General features: G+C 36.2%; 1 protein-coding gene across 2 annotated transcripts; it reads right to left on the minus strand.

The window, feature by feature from the left end:
* Positions 1-4,850: 4,850 nt before the first annotated feature.
* Positions 4,851-17,529, minus strand: LOC138170713 (leukocyte elastase inhibitor-like). 2 transcript variants are annotated; one of them, XM_069100209.1, is made up of 8 exons: positions 17,378-17,442; positions 17,084-17,176; positions 15,075-15,251; positions 12,104-12,241; positions 9,991-10,108; positions 7,305-7,447; positions 7,009-7,176; positions 4,851-5,427 (listed from the first exon to the last, which is right to left on the minus strand). In XM_069100209.1, exons 3-8 carry the CDS (start codon positions 15,240-15,242, stop codon positions 5,026-5,028), a joined length of 1,137 nt encoding a protein of 378 aa, XP_068956310.1. In that variant the 5' UTR covers positions 15,243-15,251; positions 17,084-17,176; positions 17,378-17,442; the 3' UTR covers positions 4,851-5,025. The 2 variants fall into 2 exon arrangements, with proteins under 2 accessions (XP_068956310.1, XP_068956309.1); XM_069100208.1 differs by lacking the exon at positions 17,084-17,176 and having other exon boundaries at positions 17,378-17,529.
* Positions 17,530-18,048: the final 519 nt, after the last annotated feature.

Consider the following 18,048-nt stretch of genomic DNA (forward strand, 5'->3'; position numbering starts at 1 on the left):
TGGCATACAGTTGGGCAAAATAACTCCTAATTATTGTTAATTTCCTCTTCATTTGGTGGTAAATGCATCTTTTTCATTTTTGATACTAGTAATTTGGTTTTCTTCTTTGAAAAAATCAAATTAACCAAAGATGTTTCTCTATTTTATTGGTTTTTCATAAAACAGATATTAGTTTTATAGTTTTCTTAATTTCAATTTTATTTATCTCTCCTTTCATTTTCAGAATTTTTAATTTGGCATTTAGTATGGGATTTTTAATTTGTTCTTTTTCTAGCTTTTTTAGTTGCATATCCAGTTCATTGATCTCCTCTTTCTCTATTTTAGTCATGTAAACATTGAGAGATATAAAATTTACCCTAATAACTACTTTGGCTGCATCCCATAAGCTTTGATATGTTGCTTCATTATTGTCATTCTCTTAGATGAAGTTATTGATTGTTTCTATGATTTGTTGTTTGATCTACCAGTTGATGGACATTCTTTAGGATTAGATTATTTAGGTTCCAATTAATTTTTAGTCTATCTTTCCAAGACCCTTTATAACATGTAATTTTTATTTCATCATGGTCTGAAAAGGATGCATTCAATATTTCTGCCTTTCTGCCCTGTTGTGAAGTTTTTATGCCCTAATAATTGTTGTGTTGGTGCTATGTACTACTGAAAAAGGTACTATTCTTATCTATTTCCATTCAATTTTCTCCAGACATCTACCATATTTAACTTTTCTAAGATTCTATTCACCTTCTTAATTTCTTTCTTGTTTATTTTGTGGTTAGATTTATGTAGTTCTAAGAGAGGAAGGTTAAGGTCTCTCACTAGTATAGTTTTCTTCTTGTAACTCCCTTAATTTCTCCTCTAAGTATTTGGAAGCTATACCACTTGTTAGATATATATTTGTATTATGCCCTTGCTGCTTTGATCAGGTTCCAAACCTATATCTCTATCCCAACATTTCACCTGGACAGTTAGACATCATCCTGTCATGCTCCTGCAGGTATACTTCTAACTCATGATCCAGGAAGAGTTTAAAAAACAAAAAAAAAAACAATACTAGTATTGCTTTTAGAAAAGGAGATTGTCAATTGACTACTCTATGGTTCCATTAACCATCCCTGTGATTTCTTACATACAAATGCTAGCTATCCTTCTCCTATATTTTGTCCCCAGTTAGAATGTAATCTCCTTGAGAGAAGGAACTTTCTTTTGCATTTGTAACCCAGAGTTTGGCCCAATTTGTAGTCACACAGGAAGTCCTTAAGAAATACTTTTTTCAGACAGTGGGGGTGTGTGTCAAATGACTGGTCACAGAAGGATTGCCTGAATCTCTTTGCCAATGCTGAGGCAGGATTCTCTTGCTTTGCCCATGCTTTGAACTGGGTCACAGTCCTGGGTAGCAGTCTGTAGCACCAATGCAATATTCATAGCACCAACGGTGACTGTAAATATGTCAGCACAGTTCTCAATTGTAAAATATAACAGACTCTCCACATAGGAGACAGAATCAAAACATTTATTCAGACACCAAAAATAAAACAAATTCCAACACCAGAAAGTCAAATACATCATAGCACCATAGCAATCAATACACCATAAAAGAGGAAAGAGCCACACTATCCTTTAGCCTTCCCACAAACCATCACTCACAAGCCCAGCTGTCTCCCTGGGTGCATCCTCTCCTCCCTCTAGCTCTAACTGCTATGACTCTTAGCTTCCTGTGGGCTTTGCTCCACTCTTCAGCAAATTTCTCCCACCACAGACTCCTATGATTACATTCAGCCTATTAGTGGGCAGGGAAGATTTTTCAAAGCAGGGAAGATTTTCAAATTCCTTAGGCTTATTAAGGAGCAGGGAAGATCTTCAAATTTCCATTACCATTACATGGTGCTAGGGTAAGGAGAAGCACTGGTGTCGTAGAGCTTGTGGCAGTGGTAGAGAGGGGATCCTCCTCATAATTCCAAGGCAGAAAAGAGTGCTTGTTGTCACTCACAGACCAGAACACAGGCTAGGAGAAGAGTAAACATTTCTCCTTTGATGATGCAACTGCAGAAGAACTGAAAATTTGTAGGTCCCTAGAAATATTTCTGAGAACAGCTGCAAAAAACCCTTGAAGCTTGGGAAAATACACCCTCCACACTTGAAGCAGAGTCCTACCTTAGCAAAGAGCTAAAAAGTCAAGTAATTGGTTGAGAAAATGAGCAAGCAGTGGTAATAAAAATATCAGATTATAGAATCTTACTTTGGTGACAAGGAAGATCAAAACACATACTCAGAAAAAGACAACAAATTCAAAGCTCCTACATCCAAAACCTCCAAGAAAAATATTAATTGGTTGCAGGCCATGGAAGAGCTCAAAAAGGATTTTGAAAATCATTAAGAGAAACAGATGAAAAATTGGGAAGAGAAATATGATGAAAGAAAATCATGAAAAATTAGTCAACAGCTTGCTAAAGGAGATCCAACAAAATACTGAAGAAAGTAACAGCTTAAAAAATAGACTAACCCAAATGGCAAAAGAGGTCCAAAAAGCCAAGGAGGAGAAGAATGCCTTAAAAAGCAGAATTGATCAAATGGAAAAGGAGCTCCAAAAGCTCACTGAAGAAAACAATTCCTTCAAAATCAGAATGGAGCAAATGGAAGCTAATGACTTCATGAGAAATCAAGAAATTATAAAGCAAAACCAAAAGAATGAAAAAATAGAAGACAATGTGAAATATCTCATTGGAAAAAACAACTGAGCTGGAAAATAGATCCAGGAGTGATAATTTAAAAATTATTGGACTACATGAAAGCCATGATAAAAAAAAAAGAACCTAGATATCATCTTTCAAGAAATTATCAAGGAAAACTGTCCTGATCTTTTAGAAGAAGAGGGGAAAATGGATATTGAAAGAATCCACTGATCACCTCCTGAAAGAGATCCCAAAAGAAAACTCCTAGGAATATTGTAACCAAATTCCAAAGTTCCCAGGTTAGGGAGAAAATATTGCAAGTAGTCAGAAGGAAACAATTCAAGTATTGTGGAAACACAATCAGGGTAACACAGGATTTAGCAGCTTCTACAGTAAGGGATCAGAGATCTTGAAATATGATATTTGGGAGGTCAAATGAACTAGGATTTAAACCAAGCATCAATTACCCAGAAAAACTGAGTATATTACTTCAGGAGGAAAAAAAATAACATTAAATGAAATAGAGGACTTTCAAGCCTTCTTGATGAAAAGACCAAAGCTGAAATAGAAAATTTGTCTTTCAAATACAAGAATCAAGAGAAGCATGAAAAGGTAAACAGGAAAAAGAAATCATAAGGGACTTATTAATGTTGAACTGTTTACAATCCTACATGGAAAGATGATATTTATATCATGTATTTCTCAGTATTAGGGTAGCTGGAGAGAATATACATACACACATACATATAAATGGATATATACACATACACACAGAAGACACAGGGTAAATTGAACATGAAGAAATTCTATCCAAAAAATGAAATTAAGGGATGAAAGAAGAATGTAGTGGGAGAAGGAGAAAGGGAGAGCTAGAATGGGGTAAATTATCTTACATAAAAGAGGCAAGAAAAAGCTTTTACAGTGAAGAGGAAGAAAAGGGAAGTGAGAGGGAATGAGTGAACCTTATTCTCATTGGATTTGGTTTAAGGAGGGAATAACATATATACTCATTTGGGTATAAAAATCTATCTTACCCTATAGGAAAGTAGGGATGAAGGGGATAAGAGAGGGGAAAATGACAGAAGGGAGTACAAATGGGAGGAGGGGGTAATCAGAAGCAAACACTTTTGAGGAGGGACAGTATCAAAGGAGATAAGAGAATAAATGGGGGGGAATGGGATAGGATGCAGGGAAATATAGTCTTTTACAACATGACTATTATGGAAATGTTTTGCATGGCTACACATGTATAACCTCTATCAAATTACTTGCCCTCTTAACAAGGGTGGTTGGGGAGGGAAGAAGGGATAGAATGTGGAAATTAAAAGTTTTAAAAACAAATGTTAAAATTTGTTTTTATATGTAACTGCAAAATAAGATATAAAGGCAATGGCATATAGAAATCTATCTTGTCCTACAGGAAAATAGAAGGGAATGGGATAAGAGAAGTGGAGGGAGTAATAGAAGGGAGGGCAGATTGGGGGAAGAATGCATGCCCTCTTGGGGTGGGGGGACATGGGGAGGAAATTTGGAACTCAGAATCTTGTGGGAGTGAATGTGGAAAACTAAAAATAAATTAATAAAACAGAAATACTTATTTTCCTTCAGTCATTCATTCTCTTCTATAAAATAGCAATAATAATGCCTATACTATGTACCTCACCAAGTTGTTTTGCTATTCAAATAAGATAATGTATGTAAAGCACTTTGCAAACCTGAGCACAATATTTAAATATTAGTTATTGCTATACAATCAGGAAAGAAATGCTGATGTTTTTATTTGGAAAATGTCTCACAGATGCCATTTGTTCAAGAAGGTAATAATAAAGAGTACATTTTTTAAGCTTATTCTTTCTTTCTACCTTGACACTCTACTGGATGTTCTACTGACCAGCTACATGTTCTGCAATGTCCCCTTTCTCCCCCTGTACAAGTTCCTTAAGGCAGGGACTGTCAAGTTTTTGTCATTATAGCCCAAGTACGTAGCATGATGCCATGCCCATAGCAGGAACCCAGTCAACATTTACTGAATTTAAATCTCCACTATCCCATCTGAAGTAAATAATTCTCTAACCTCTGATACCTGAGAGTCCATTCTAGGCAACGATCCAACCACCTGATTCATTAAACAAAACATTCAACAAAAACATTTGGAGACAAAAATAAATACAGAAATAGATATGTGTGAAATATAACTTTAATGAATTGAATGAATAAAAATTAGTAAAGACAATCTTAAAATGTGTTTCTGAACAGTCATTTTATTGGGAAAATTCGATAAAGCAAGTAAGCCATGATTTTAAAATTCTGATATAAAAATCTGGTGTTCCTCACTCAATTTGTATTTCCAGAGGTTTTATGGAGAAGAAAATCTGCCAAAGAATAAGATGCTTCCTGTGAGATTGTGACGGATGATAAATAGGAATGGATGGTCAGCATTAAACTCTTCTTCCATCAACATGGCAAATGTTGCAATGCCTGCAGTGGCAGCTGCTGCCTCAGTACCCTCTTCATTCACTTCCACAAAAGACTGATGGACAATTTTGGAGATAAAAAGATCTCTGCTCCCTGACATTCCAGAGAGATCAGCTTTACCCCTGTTAAAGAGATCGCACAGACCCATTCGTGCTAAATCTGAGTTGAGGTCATATGTGTTTTCCATCTTGAATTTGGGCAGATGTACACGAACGTCAATGGTATCCATATTTTTATGACTGGTCCATTCTGTCAAATTTTCCATGGTGAGCTGCTTTTCAATCTGAAATTAGAAAGACAGAGAGAAGATAGAACTCTAACAACTTTATTATTTATATGAATGGACAGGTCAGAGAAGTTGCCTCCTTTCAAACTGAGAAGCTTCCTTCCAATTCCACCACAAAACTGATTCCTTTATGAGGACTGTGTTCTTGTTCAGCAGGTTGGCTGGTGATAACAGAACACAGCCGAATTTCCATTACTAACAGTTCAAGTGAGGGGAATTTAGGTATGTGATCCATACACTCAACAAATATTATTGAGCTCTTACCAAATTCCTGTATTTGTTATAAAACTTGTATTCACAGAATAACAGTATTTCATGTTAGAAGGTTCCTTAGAGGTCAGCCAGTTCAAAGCCTCATTTTAAACATATGGAAATAGAATGTTTAAGCTATAACTGATTTCTTACATACATTGATTGCCTGCCCAGTAAGAAAATATGCTACTTAAGAATAGCAGCCATTTTATATTTCTGGATTTTTCTCTCTATCTCTACTGCTGAGCACAGTCCCGGCCTCATTTGAACTCAGGTCCTCCTGATTACAGGGCCAGTGCTCTATTCACTGACCACCTAGCTGTCCCACAAAGTAAATTCTTAATAAATGATTGCTGATTTGATTGATTATTCATGGATATGTAACAGCAAGGAGAAAAGCTATGAGTGAATGTAGATCCTGTGATACTAATTCTATTCATCTTTCTTCCATACCAGGTCACGTACCTACCTGTGGAGGAATAAGCTTTAAAAAGTACAAGAATCTTATTCTTCTGCTTGCTACTAAGTTTAATCCCATAGTTTGTAGATAAAAAAATATTATGTGATGACCTGAACTTTGCCAGAGGGAAAAAAATAAACATTATCCCCCCATTGGCATCACCCTACTTTGAAACATTTTTTTTCTTTCTTTGTTTTTCTGTTTATCTAAAATCAGATGGTGCTGTCTCTGTCTCAGTCTTCTGTCACTCTATATGAAATTCTAATAACAAAAAATTTCAAAATCCATAAATTGAACTGAGTCAATTTGCTTTAGGGTCCTTCCAAAACCATAAAGCCTAAATGTATCAATTTCAAAGTAAACCTGTAAGCACAACTCAAGAGCCTTTAGATTACTGAAGTATACTTCCTGTAGGACAAGTATCTCTTATCTCTAACAGCAACTTCAAAATAGTTACAAGTAAGAATAAATATGTTCATAGGGCATCTAGGTGGTACAGTAATCTGGACTTGGAATCAGGAAGTTTATCTTCCTGAGTTCAAATCCAGTCTCAGATACTTATGAGCTGGGTGACCCTGGGCAAGTCATTTAACCTGGTTTGCTTCTGTTCCTCATCTCTAAAATTAGCTTGAGGAAAAAAATGGCAAACCACTCCAGGAGCTTTGCCAGGAAAACCCCAAATGGAATCACGAAGACTTGAACAAAACTGAAAAACTGAAAAACAACAACAAAAAAATGTTCATAGAGTCCCATTCATTTTAGTTATGGTATGAAATCTGCTTTCTACCTCCACAACCCGGAGTTACGCATGTGGGAAATCAACATGTCAAAGAAAGACTATAAGATATCCAAAGTGCCTAAGGTACCTCTGTCAGGCCAGTAGAATCATCCTCAATATCATCTGGCAGCAGAATGATCATGCTTAGCTCATTGTCCTCGTAAGGAAGTTCTAAGACGCGACACTTCAGAGCCTCGATGTAACCATAGGGCAGCTTCTTTTTCTGATACATCATTTTCACTGATTTTTTTTCTCTCTGAACATTCAGAAACATACAAAAAAGACAGCCCGGAATACCATATGAAGAATGCTTTTTTTTAAAAGCACACATATATTGTCCTTTGTAAAAAGGCTATTTATTGTATCCCTTCTTATCCCTCTCACCTTGTTTAATCTAAATGGTGCATCAGTAGTAAGTGCTTCATCAAATTTCTTCTCCCAATTTCCTTTGAAATAGATGGCATTCACCAACACAAGTTTAGTCAGGCTATCTACTGAATCTGATGCCAATAGCTCCGGAATTTTACCTGAAAAGCGAGATGATTTATTAATTCATATATAAAAGCATGAAATTTAAACTAATCAAAAATATAATATAACTGAATTGAGCAATACTTGACTTTTAACATGTGAGAACCAATCCTGCAGAAGCACAAAGATGACTAGGGTATAAAAGCTGTCTAGAATGCTTACACACTAAATAAGACAAGGAGCTGTTCAGCTAGGTATGATACATAAACCACAAAGAAAAGAAGTGGAATATAGCACAAATCCATAGCCAGCAGGATAGAACAAGCAAGTCAGTCCAAGTAGTTCTAGAAACTTGTCTGTTAACAATAAACCTGACACTACAGGTGATAATTATTAATTTAAATAAAACCATTCCTTGACAGAGCTCTTTTAAGTTGCTAGTCAATCACCTCTTCAGGTGTAAGAAATGGAATACTGAAAATCTAAAAGACTTTTTATCTCACCTCCAAAAAGCAAAAAAAAATTTTTTTTCTTATGCAAACATAGTCTATGGTCAGGGAGAAGTGGTAACTCTAGTGGATTTTTATGATATAATTTAGGAATTTATTCTCATGGCAAAATCTGAGTATTTACAGAGATGTGTTTTCTTTCTGGAGTCTAAGATTTCATTGAGTGCACTTGGAAAAGCAAAATTATAAATCAATAGAAACAATGCACACACTCTACTTAGACCCAAGAAGACCCATAATATTCATACCGATGAGTTACAAAAAATGTTAACTTAAATGCTTTGAAGCTCAGTGACTTGCCCAGGGTCAAAAAGCTAGTGTTCCAACCCAAGTCATCTTGACTCCAAATCCAGTTCCATCATTAGAAATTATTTTCAATATAATTATTTATTTTTAGTTTTCAACATTTACTGCCATAAGATTCGAGTTTTTAATTTTCTCCCCTTCTCTCTCTTCCCCCCTCCCCAAGACTGTGTACAGTCTGATATAGGCTCTACTTTACATATTCATATTTTCACATTAGTCATGATGTAAAGAAAAAATTAGAACTAATGGGAGGAACCACAAGAAAGACCAAACAAAACAAAACAACAAAAGAAAAGGAGAGCAAATAGTATGCTTCCATCTGCATTCAGGTTCCAAAGTTCTTTCTCTGGATATGGATAGCATTTTCCATCATGAGTCTTTTGAAATTGTCTTAGATCCTTGTATTGCTGAGAAGAGCTAAGTCTATTAAGGTCAGTCATCGCACAATGTGGCTGCTGCTGTGTACAATGTTCTCCTGGTTCTGCTCATTTCACTCTTTCAGTCTTTCCAGATTTTTCTGAAATCCATCTGCTCATCATTTCTTATAGCACAATAGTATTCCATTACAATCATATACCATAACTTGCTCAGCCATTCCCTAATTGATGGGCATCCCCTTAATTTCCAATTCTTGGTCACCACAAAAAGAGCTGCTATAAATATTTTTGTACCTGTGGGTCCTTTTTGCAGTTTTATGATCTCTTTGGGATACAGACCTAGAAGTGGTATTGCTAGGTCAAAGGGTATGCATAATTTTATAGGCCTTTGGCCATAGTTCCAAATTGCTCTCTAGAATGATTGGATCAGTTCACAACTCCACTAAGTGCATTAGTGTTCCAATTTTCCCACAGTTTCTCCCATATTTATCATATCCCTGTTTTGTCATGTTAGCCAATCTTATAGGTGTGATGTAGTACCTTAGAGTCATTTTGATTTGTATTTCTCTGATCCATAGTGATTTAGAGCATTTTTTTCATAAGACTATAGAAGCTTTAATTTCTTCTTCTGAAAACTGCCTGTTCATATTTTTGACCATTTGTCATTTGGGGAATGACTTGTATTCTTATAAATGTGACTCAGTTCTCCATATGGTTTAGAAATGAAGCCTTTATCAGAGACACTGGTTATAAAAATTGTTTTCCAGCTTTCTGCTTACCTTCTAATCTTGGCTGCATTGGCTTTGTTTGTGCAAAAGCTTTTCAATTTAATGTAATTAAAATTATCCATTTTATGTTTCATAATGTTCTCTATCTCTTATTTGGTCATAAATTCTTCTATTCTCCATGGGTCTGACAAGTAAACTATTCCTTGCTCTCCTAGTTTGCTTATATCTAAATCATTACTCATTTTGATTTTATCTTGGTATGGTGTGTAAGATGTTGGTCTATACCTAGTTTCTCTCATACAATTTTCCAGTTTTCCCAGCAGTTTTTGTTAAATAGTGAGTTCTTATCCCAGAAGCTGGAATCTTTGGACTTATCAAATAGTAGATTACTATAGTCATTAACTGTTGTGTCTTGTATCATCATTAGAAATTATTAAGGCAAACAGACACATCAAAGATTTCATGAACATGCAAATGACTCCTCCTAAAGAGGCTGAGAAATAAGTTTTGTCTTCTGTTGAATAGGCATCACCTGAGGAACAGAGATAGAAGGCTTAGGGTGGGGGAAAACTATAAAGTGGCAACAAGAAAGGAGGAATACTTGTATTTATGCTATAGAATTGAATATATAGGGTATACAAATAGATTTTGTTCAGTTTTCTATCTGGGGGACTCTTACCTTCTGTTTGCTCTTTGACCCACTGGTTAATCTCCTTCCTTGCAGCTTCTGAAGCATGCTGAAAATCAACAGTGGCCAACTCAGCACCATATAATTTCTGGGTAGAACTCAAGAATTCCTACAAAAGAGAAAGATTAAATACAGGAATTAGAGTAGTTCTAAAAAGAAATCCTCCACAGAAAGAGGAACTGACAGAGAATTCTATTCCCACAGGTCAATAATACAGCTAACTCTTGTGCTTGTCTCTGGAGCTACATACAATTCATCAAAAAATACAGGAATTCTTCTTACAGGATTTATCATTATCGGCTTTTCACAGCGGACATTATAGAGCATGTTTAAATTCAATTAATCTGCCACAGGGAGCAATGACAATGGCTGAGGCAAAATATCTTAGTTAGCTGTCTTTCTATTTTTAAAATCTGGGAATTTAACTCTCACTAAAAGAATTGGATTTCAATTTACTTCAATGTATTCTTTTTATATAACATTTATCTGAAGCTCTTTAAAACAATTCTCACATTTATTAAAGCATGAAAAACAAAATAATATTTCTTACTAAGCTCATTTGTAAGTATTAAATTACATAGTAAGTAAATAATGATCCTGACTCTTTTGTAAACTATCATTTGTATAGATTTTACAGGTATTTCAGGACAAGGACCATGTAGTTATATACACAGACACTTACAAATATGCATATATATGTGAATCTGTGTGTATCAACTATGTCCCAAAAGTCTTAGTACAATTTTAAACACTACAACATACTATAACTTCAAAAGTATAAAAGCTATAAACTTACTAAAAAAATTGGAAAGTTTAATTACTTAACACTGAAAAATATTTCTGTTTCTTATTAAAATTCAACATAACCACCAACTTGTATTACATATCACTCTAGTTGATTTTTTGAACTATGACCCCCCCCCCCAAAAAAAAAACAAAAAAACCTTTCATCAGCTGCTGTTCCTTAATGGAAATGATTGAATTTAGAATCCTAGTCTTGAGATCATCCAAAGAATAAGATTTTGATATACATACAACAGTTCTGATGTGACCCCAAGAGAAAAAGTCTAATAGAGATAAATCAGATAAAATCTTTGGCTCATGAAATTCTTTCCATGCTTAACTAATGGGTCTATTTGGGCTATGTACAAGAACACAGACAAACAAAAGTCAGATCATTAACCAACCATTAACCAACATGCTCAAGCTCTAAGAGAACCAACTTTATCAATCTTGACTGATATGAGAGAGTATCATCCTGAAACAGTCAGACATACCATGCATAATAACAAGGTACGCTGTCTTGTTAAAGTTAAATAATTTATTATTCAAAATTCACAAAACTGTAAAAATATTTAAATAATTAAGCTTCAAAATTTTATGTATGTAAACACACGTATACATAGATATACATACACACAATGAGAAATTATTATAAATAACCAATGATTTGGGGAAATCCAGAGATTCCCTTTTATCTAAAGCCTTTATTTCACAAGTTCAGTCTCTGAAATACATTGCTAATAATTAGATTGAATTAACTTTCTTAACAATCTTGTTCAGACCCCTCCCAGGTGAGGAAGCCCCCTTGTGCTCTACTCAGATTTGGGTGAGAATAAATTATTTGAATAGATTGCCCCACAGCTGGGTAATTTAGAAGTAAATTCCATAATCAAAGTTTATTGTAATATTCATTCTCTCATTAATTGTTAATTAATCAGAGTTGACTGCCACCCTCAGGAACACCCCTCTTCCAAGACTATATAAGACAGGAATCCTCACCACAAGGGACTTTGGTATGTGAGAGTGTCACTGACCTCTTTTATTAATGCTAACCTTAACTCTCTCGAACTTTTTAAACATCACACACACACACACACACACACACACACACACACACACACACACTCCTTTGTATCCTCAATATCCCTAAACCAAATGTACTGCACATAGCAGGTCCTCAATAAATTTTTCTTGGTTGGATGGTAACATCAATCTATTTGGTTGTTGGATTTCTTCAGCTTTCTAATGGACATCTATATTAGAACATGCTAGAAGGAAACTGGGGGTTTTGTCTTCATATACTCCCCCCAAATATACTTACTGAAAGGAAACTGTATGTCTTCTCTCCAAATAATCTGTTAGCAAGTTTCAGGATGTAAGAAGCTCCATGTTTGTTAATACTAGTGTTTAAGCTCTGAAATCTTGAATGAACTTCATCAACTTCATCAAAATGAAAGATCTGAATTATTTAGAAAAAAATGAATTTTCTTAAAAAATGTTATGAATAGGAAGATATTCTATGTTTCCACAAATTTAATTTGCTCTATTTTTGTCAATAACAATTTCTGAAACTCCTTTTTATGCATTTTAGTGGAGATCCAGCTGAAAGATATGAAAAATTATTAGTGAAAATTACATTAATGGAGATATGAATAACTAAAACACTGGAGAATACTTTCCCAAATTTCCATAAATAATTATACATTCACAAATGATGCAAAAATATTTAACAAACCACTTTCTCCTTGCCTTTTCTTTGCAGTATGACATAATTAAATAAATGAAACCAAAATTTTTATTGCTTGTATGCTAACAATTTTTACTCCCCCACACATGTGGTTAAGTATTAGACTTTATTATCACTCTATTATATATGTAATTACATATAATTATTTTTACTGAGAAATTATACAGTTAATCAGAACTGAGTCATGTCCTATATATAGACACAATGATACTGAATATGTTCCTTCCTTTTATTACTCTGATATTATTAGTGATGTATTTCTTCTATCAAACATATTCAAAGAATACTCTAAGGCATAACATCCATGCAGTCTTTATTTCTATCAAAAAGTGCCAGATGGTTTTATGAGGACTGGACTGAATCATTGGTTATAAAATACAACAAACCTAACTATACAGCAGTACAAAGTACACGTTATTCATAGGCCAGTGGACATGGGTGGTTACAATGAATAATTCATAGTTGTTTAATTTTTTTAAGGGCAAGGTAAAAACAAACACCTAAACCTCAAATAAGATCTTCCCTAAGATGCAGTAGCATATGGATGGAGATATGCATGTATGCACATATGTATGCCTATGTGTGTATATGTATATACACATAGACTCACATATATGCATACATACATATGTGTGTATGTGTGTGATTTCACTGGTATCAGGGACTCCTAGAATGGGAAACTTCCTAAATTTCTATATATCAGGGAGACAAACTTTTTTTTAACTTAGAACCTTAGAGAGTTGCCTGAGGCAAGGAGAGGTTTCCTGACTGTCCCAACTATAGTCAGTATACTTGAAATAGGGCTTTCATATCTTCTTGATTTGAACAGCTTATTAGCCACTGTGCCAAAAACGGTCTCCTTCAAAATATAAGGTAACATAATTCCATGAAAAGTAATTTGTCTAAAGCTCTTTATAACATGTAAGGAGAAAATTAATTATTTTTAAAATTAGCTATAGTAAGGGCAAGATTGTTGTGAATAAGTAAAATCTTTGGCTCATGAAATTCTTTCCATGCTTAACTAATGGGTCTATTTGTGCTATGTACAAGAACACAGACAAACAAAAGTCAGATCATTAAGGGTTCTCTTCTCAGCAAGCTTCAACTTTTTTTTTCTATCTGAATAATTCATTGTTCTTCCTAAGTCTTGATATAGAGGGATCTCACATATAATTGTATTTTTCTCATAAAGGAAAAAAAATACAGTAAAATAATCTTGTTTATGGCTTAGTATATTGTATTATAAGTGAGATGCTTCTGCTTTGGTGGTGGGGGTATTAACAGCAATAGAATGGCAGGAGTAGTAATGAATACTTACAAACGTATATGGTGCTTTATAGTTACAAAGTAGTTTATATACATTAATTTGAACCACAGAACAATGCACAGGCAGTTTGTATACATATTAATATGCCATTTTATATATGAGGAAACTGAACCTCATAGTGATTAGATGACTTTCCCAAAGTCATGTAGCTAACAAGGATTTGGACCCAGGTTTTGACTCCAAGATCAGTAATTCTTCCAGTGGAGAAAAGTGTTATCGATGATAGGTTTAAGAACATCACCATCACATAGGTCAGGAGATATATCATGAAGTCACTAGTTCATTCCCAGTGACTATGGGAAGACCTATAACTAAATCATCCCAGAAAGACAGCTGGCAACCATTTTATTTATTTTATTGTTTGTTTTTTTAGTTACCATTTTAAATAAAATTCTCTGGATAAAAGTTTTCATCACCTTCCTCTTGGGAACAGTGTTTCCATTTCTTATAATTGGTTGGTTGCTGTCCTTCGTTTTTTCAAGGACCAAAATGACATGTTCTGTTGGAGTCAAGGTACAGTGTGTCTGAGTGTGGCTGATCAGACCAACACAAGCTCTGAATGCTCTACCACAGGTCTGGCACAAATAGTCCATGTGAACATTTCTTATAATATTGGTGGCCTGAAAGTTCTTTCTTTTGTCTAACGATCTAGGGTGGGGAACTTGTAGCCTCAAGGCCACACGTAGCTCTCTAAGTCCTCAAGGCCCTCTGACTGAATCCAAACTTCACAGAACCAATCCCCTTAATAAAATGATTTGTTCTGTAAAACTTGGACTCAGTCAAACAAAGTCACCTAAAGACCTAGAAGGCCACATGTGGCCTCAAGGCACCAGGTTCCCTGTGCCCTAAACCATAAAGATTTGATCATTTGTGTGGGTGTGGGTGTGTGTACATGTGTGCCTGACAGATGCTATAGCATAAGATGTACACTGTAATAGTCTGTTAGACTGCCATATCACCACACGCAAAGTAGCAATAGAAACCCATCCAATTTCAATATATTTCTGCTGGTGGGAAATGGTTGTCAAATATAAATTAACCACATCTTTGCAAGTGTTGCTTTTTCAAGAAATTTGACTTTATAATTAAGTTAAATACATGATAATATTATTTATCTTTTAACAACTCACTGAAAACTGAATTAGTTTTAGTATTATCTAGTACATACAGCAGCAGAGTACTCTCCTTTCATATTAATAAGAAAGAATGTTTCCTGACCTTTGACAACTGTGCTGCAGTGTCACCTCTGGCTCCCATAAGTACCATAGCCAGAGCCGTTGAAACGCTAACTGGAGAGATGAAGATGTTTTCTTTTGGATGGGTATCAACCAATGTCTTGTAGAGCCCAACAGCAAATCGGGTATTCGCCACACTCAACTGATCCATGGTTTAAGACTACAACAAAAATTAAACATTCAGGGACATCTTAGGGCCATACCAACCAACTTGGTGTTAGCATTTTTCCTAATCCTCAGCCTGTTCTGACTGGATTGTAGAAGCCCAGAATCACACCTGAAGGGAGAGAGGGAATCAAGCCCTTTTAGGTTCTTCTTCTTAATATATAAAATGTGCTTTCTTGGAGGAAGGCTAGGCAGACTAATCCAAGACTAATGATCCAAGTACTAACCCAATGTCTGGTTCTACTTTACTAAAGACCTGACAATATTCTTTTCTCCAGCTGTATTGGATGTATACAGGTAAACCTGTAGTATCTTAACTATAACTTGTCAATAAAATGTTACACATACTGTAGTTATGTCTGAGAATCATAACTCCTAAGAGACTGAAAGATCCATGAGGTTAGAGGTCATGCTTTGCCTTTTTAATTAAACATACTTTATGAAGTATTTACTATGTGCAGAGTGCTATGCTAGGTGCTGGGGATATTAAGAGATATGGAAAAGACCTAGACCTGTGATCTCAGTAGTACAAGAAACTCCCAGTAAGGAAACTCTCTCTACCAAAACAAATATACCTTCTATGCAAATTAGTCTTAGAGTTGTGGCTGCAGCAGTAGCAGGAGAGTTATTACTATTATTAATAAAGAACTTTTAGTGACACACAGCTATATTTAAGGTTCGAAAAGCTCTTTACAGATATAATCTCATTTGATCCTGGGAGGTGGGTGCTAAGATTTGTTACAGATGAGGAAACTGAGGCAAACAGGGATTAAGTCACTTGCTCAAGGTGACAGATTAAGTTTCTGAGGACTCATTTGAACTGATGTCTCCCAGAATCACAGTCAGTATATGTCAGAAGCAAAACTAAATCAAGATGCCAGCAAATTTTAACCTCTCCCAGTGCCTTGTGTGATGCTATTACACAGCAGTTGATCTGCAAATGTTTTTTGAATTGTCACTGAACATGACATTGCCTCACGTTGAGCATAGATTAATTTTTTTAAGTACTTTTTTCAGTTAACAAAAATCTATCGTTTCCTCCTCCTTCATCCAACTGAAAAAACCCTTGTCACAAATATGTGTGGTCAAGCAAAACAAATTCCCTCATTAGCCATGCCTTACACCCACCTCCCAAAATATACGAGATTAATTTCTGAGCACTAACATTTGGAGGAAGGTACTTTTGGACTCTACCCCTACACATATTGCATTAGCCCCAGCTTCTGAAAAAAATGAAGATATGGATTCAAAAACCAGAAAGAACAGATTCCTATATGGCCCAGGGCAAGGGTGGGGAACCCGCAAAGAGGGAGAGAAGAAAAGAACAAATAGTTCACAAAGAGTTTGAGGCCCCCGGGCTCCCGCAGAACAATTCTCCCTAGCTCCTTCTCAGCCCAGACACAGCCATAGATCACAGAACGAGACTAAAACCCTCCTATCTGTAGCTTTGTTTTCTCCTTGGAGAGAAAACACCAGTTTCTGAGGTTTCCACTTCTCTCCCAGCCAGGAGAGAACCTCTTGAGTACTGGAGGCGTTTTTTAGGGTTCTGCAGTTTCACTTTCCCCTCTCAGCTGATAGAGAACCATCCCTTTGCCTAGCTTCCTGCCCCTCAAAACAGCTCAGGATCTCCCAGGGCTGGGGGCCAAGACAGGAGGGACCAGAGGCCGGCCCAGAGGATCTCGTGATAGGGTAGTAGGGCGGTGCTGGGTGCGGGATTCAGAGCTGGGGGTAACTCTAAGCTTGCTGCTTCTTCCTTCCTCGTTAGTCTCCGCCTTCGCAGCCCCACCCAGCTGCTCTTTTCATGGGCCGGGAAGTTCTCTCCTTAACTGCAGAAATGGACCCCGAACTTGGCAGCACTTCCTAGAACTGGAGACCTTCCTGAACTGAGCGTCCTCCGCCGCTTACACCTGCCAAGGAAGTCTAAAAAAAGGCTCCGGTAGAGAGGAGGGTTACCAGGGTTTAAACACACACACACACACACTCTCTCTCTCTCTCTCTCTCTCTGTCTCTCTCTCTCTCTCTCTCTCTCTCTCTCTCTCTCTCTCTCTCTCGCCTCTCCCTCTCTCTCTCTCACTCCTCCCCCTCTTCCTATTTGTGTAGCCCCAGGACGGGTGCACTTACCGGGTCAGGGTCTCAATACAGGAAACTGGACAAGACTTGTCCGACAAGGAGACAGCTTTCGAGAATAAGCCACCCCAACTGTGGTGCCTTTTATAGTCCGAAAGGCTTGCCTAGAAGGGGTGGGTCCAGAGATGCTTGAACCTAGGGGGCGGAAGTCACCAAGTTGGGTGGAGAAAATGGGTGTGTTCTCCCTACCTCAGGTAGGGCAAAGGTCAGTGGGATATAATGGGGCACTTTTCTCCTTTTCGTCTCTTTGTTGTCTTTTTTTTATCCTTGCTTTCTTTGTTACCATTTTTACTTTCTTATAATCAGGAGTTTATTAGTCACCTAGATCAATCAAGAACTTGAACTACTTGCTAAATAATGCTAGATGACATTATAGTGATTGAAGTGTCTATAAATGAAATACTACAGTCTATTCAATTAGCATCTGCCATTAAAAGAAATTGCTTGTTTTATATTGAGCTTTCTTTAGAGAGACATCAGTTCAGATTAGATTGACTCGTTTTCCTGAAGAGTCAACAAGAATTGCTCTTCTGCTTGCCAAGATGACACATTTCCCAGCTCAACCATCCCCAACCCAATGGCAGAATCACTTCTGGCTGTTAATAGACTTCTTTTTGGATAGAAAGTGTGATTTGATCACTGTAGGAATTATCTCAACAAATGCA

The sequence above is a fragment of the Petaurus breviceps genome, unplaced genomic scaffold (genome assembly GCF_028583685.1).
Source record: "Petaurus breviceps papuanus isolate PSGF00001 unplaced genomic scaffold, PetGlider_PUasm1.0 38, whole genome shotgun sequence".
Taxonomy (NCBI): Eukaryota; Metazoa; Chordata; class Mammalia; order Diprotodontia; family Petauridae; genus Petaurus; species Petaurus breviceps.

Coding starts and splice junctions, on each gene's coding strand:
- LOC138170713 (XM_069100208.1), bottom strand. CDS start 15,242: ATGGATCAGTTGAGTGTGGCGAATACCCGATTTGCTGTTGGGCTCTAC. Junction 10,109..12,103: donor AGACATACAGTTTCCTTTCA/GTAAGTATATTT, acceptor TCTCTTTTGTAG/GAATTCTTGAGTTCTACCCA. Junction 7,177..7,304: donor CACCATTTAGATTAAACAAG/GTGAGAGGGATA, acceptor CTGAATGTTCAG/AGAGAAAAAAAATCAGTGAA.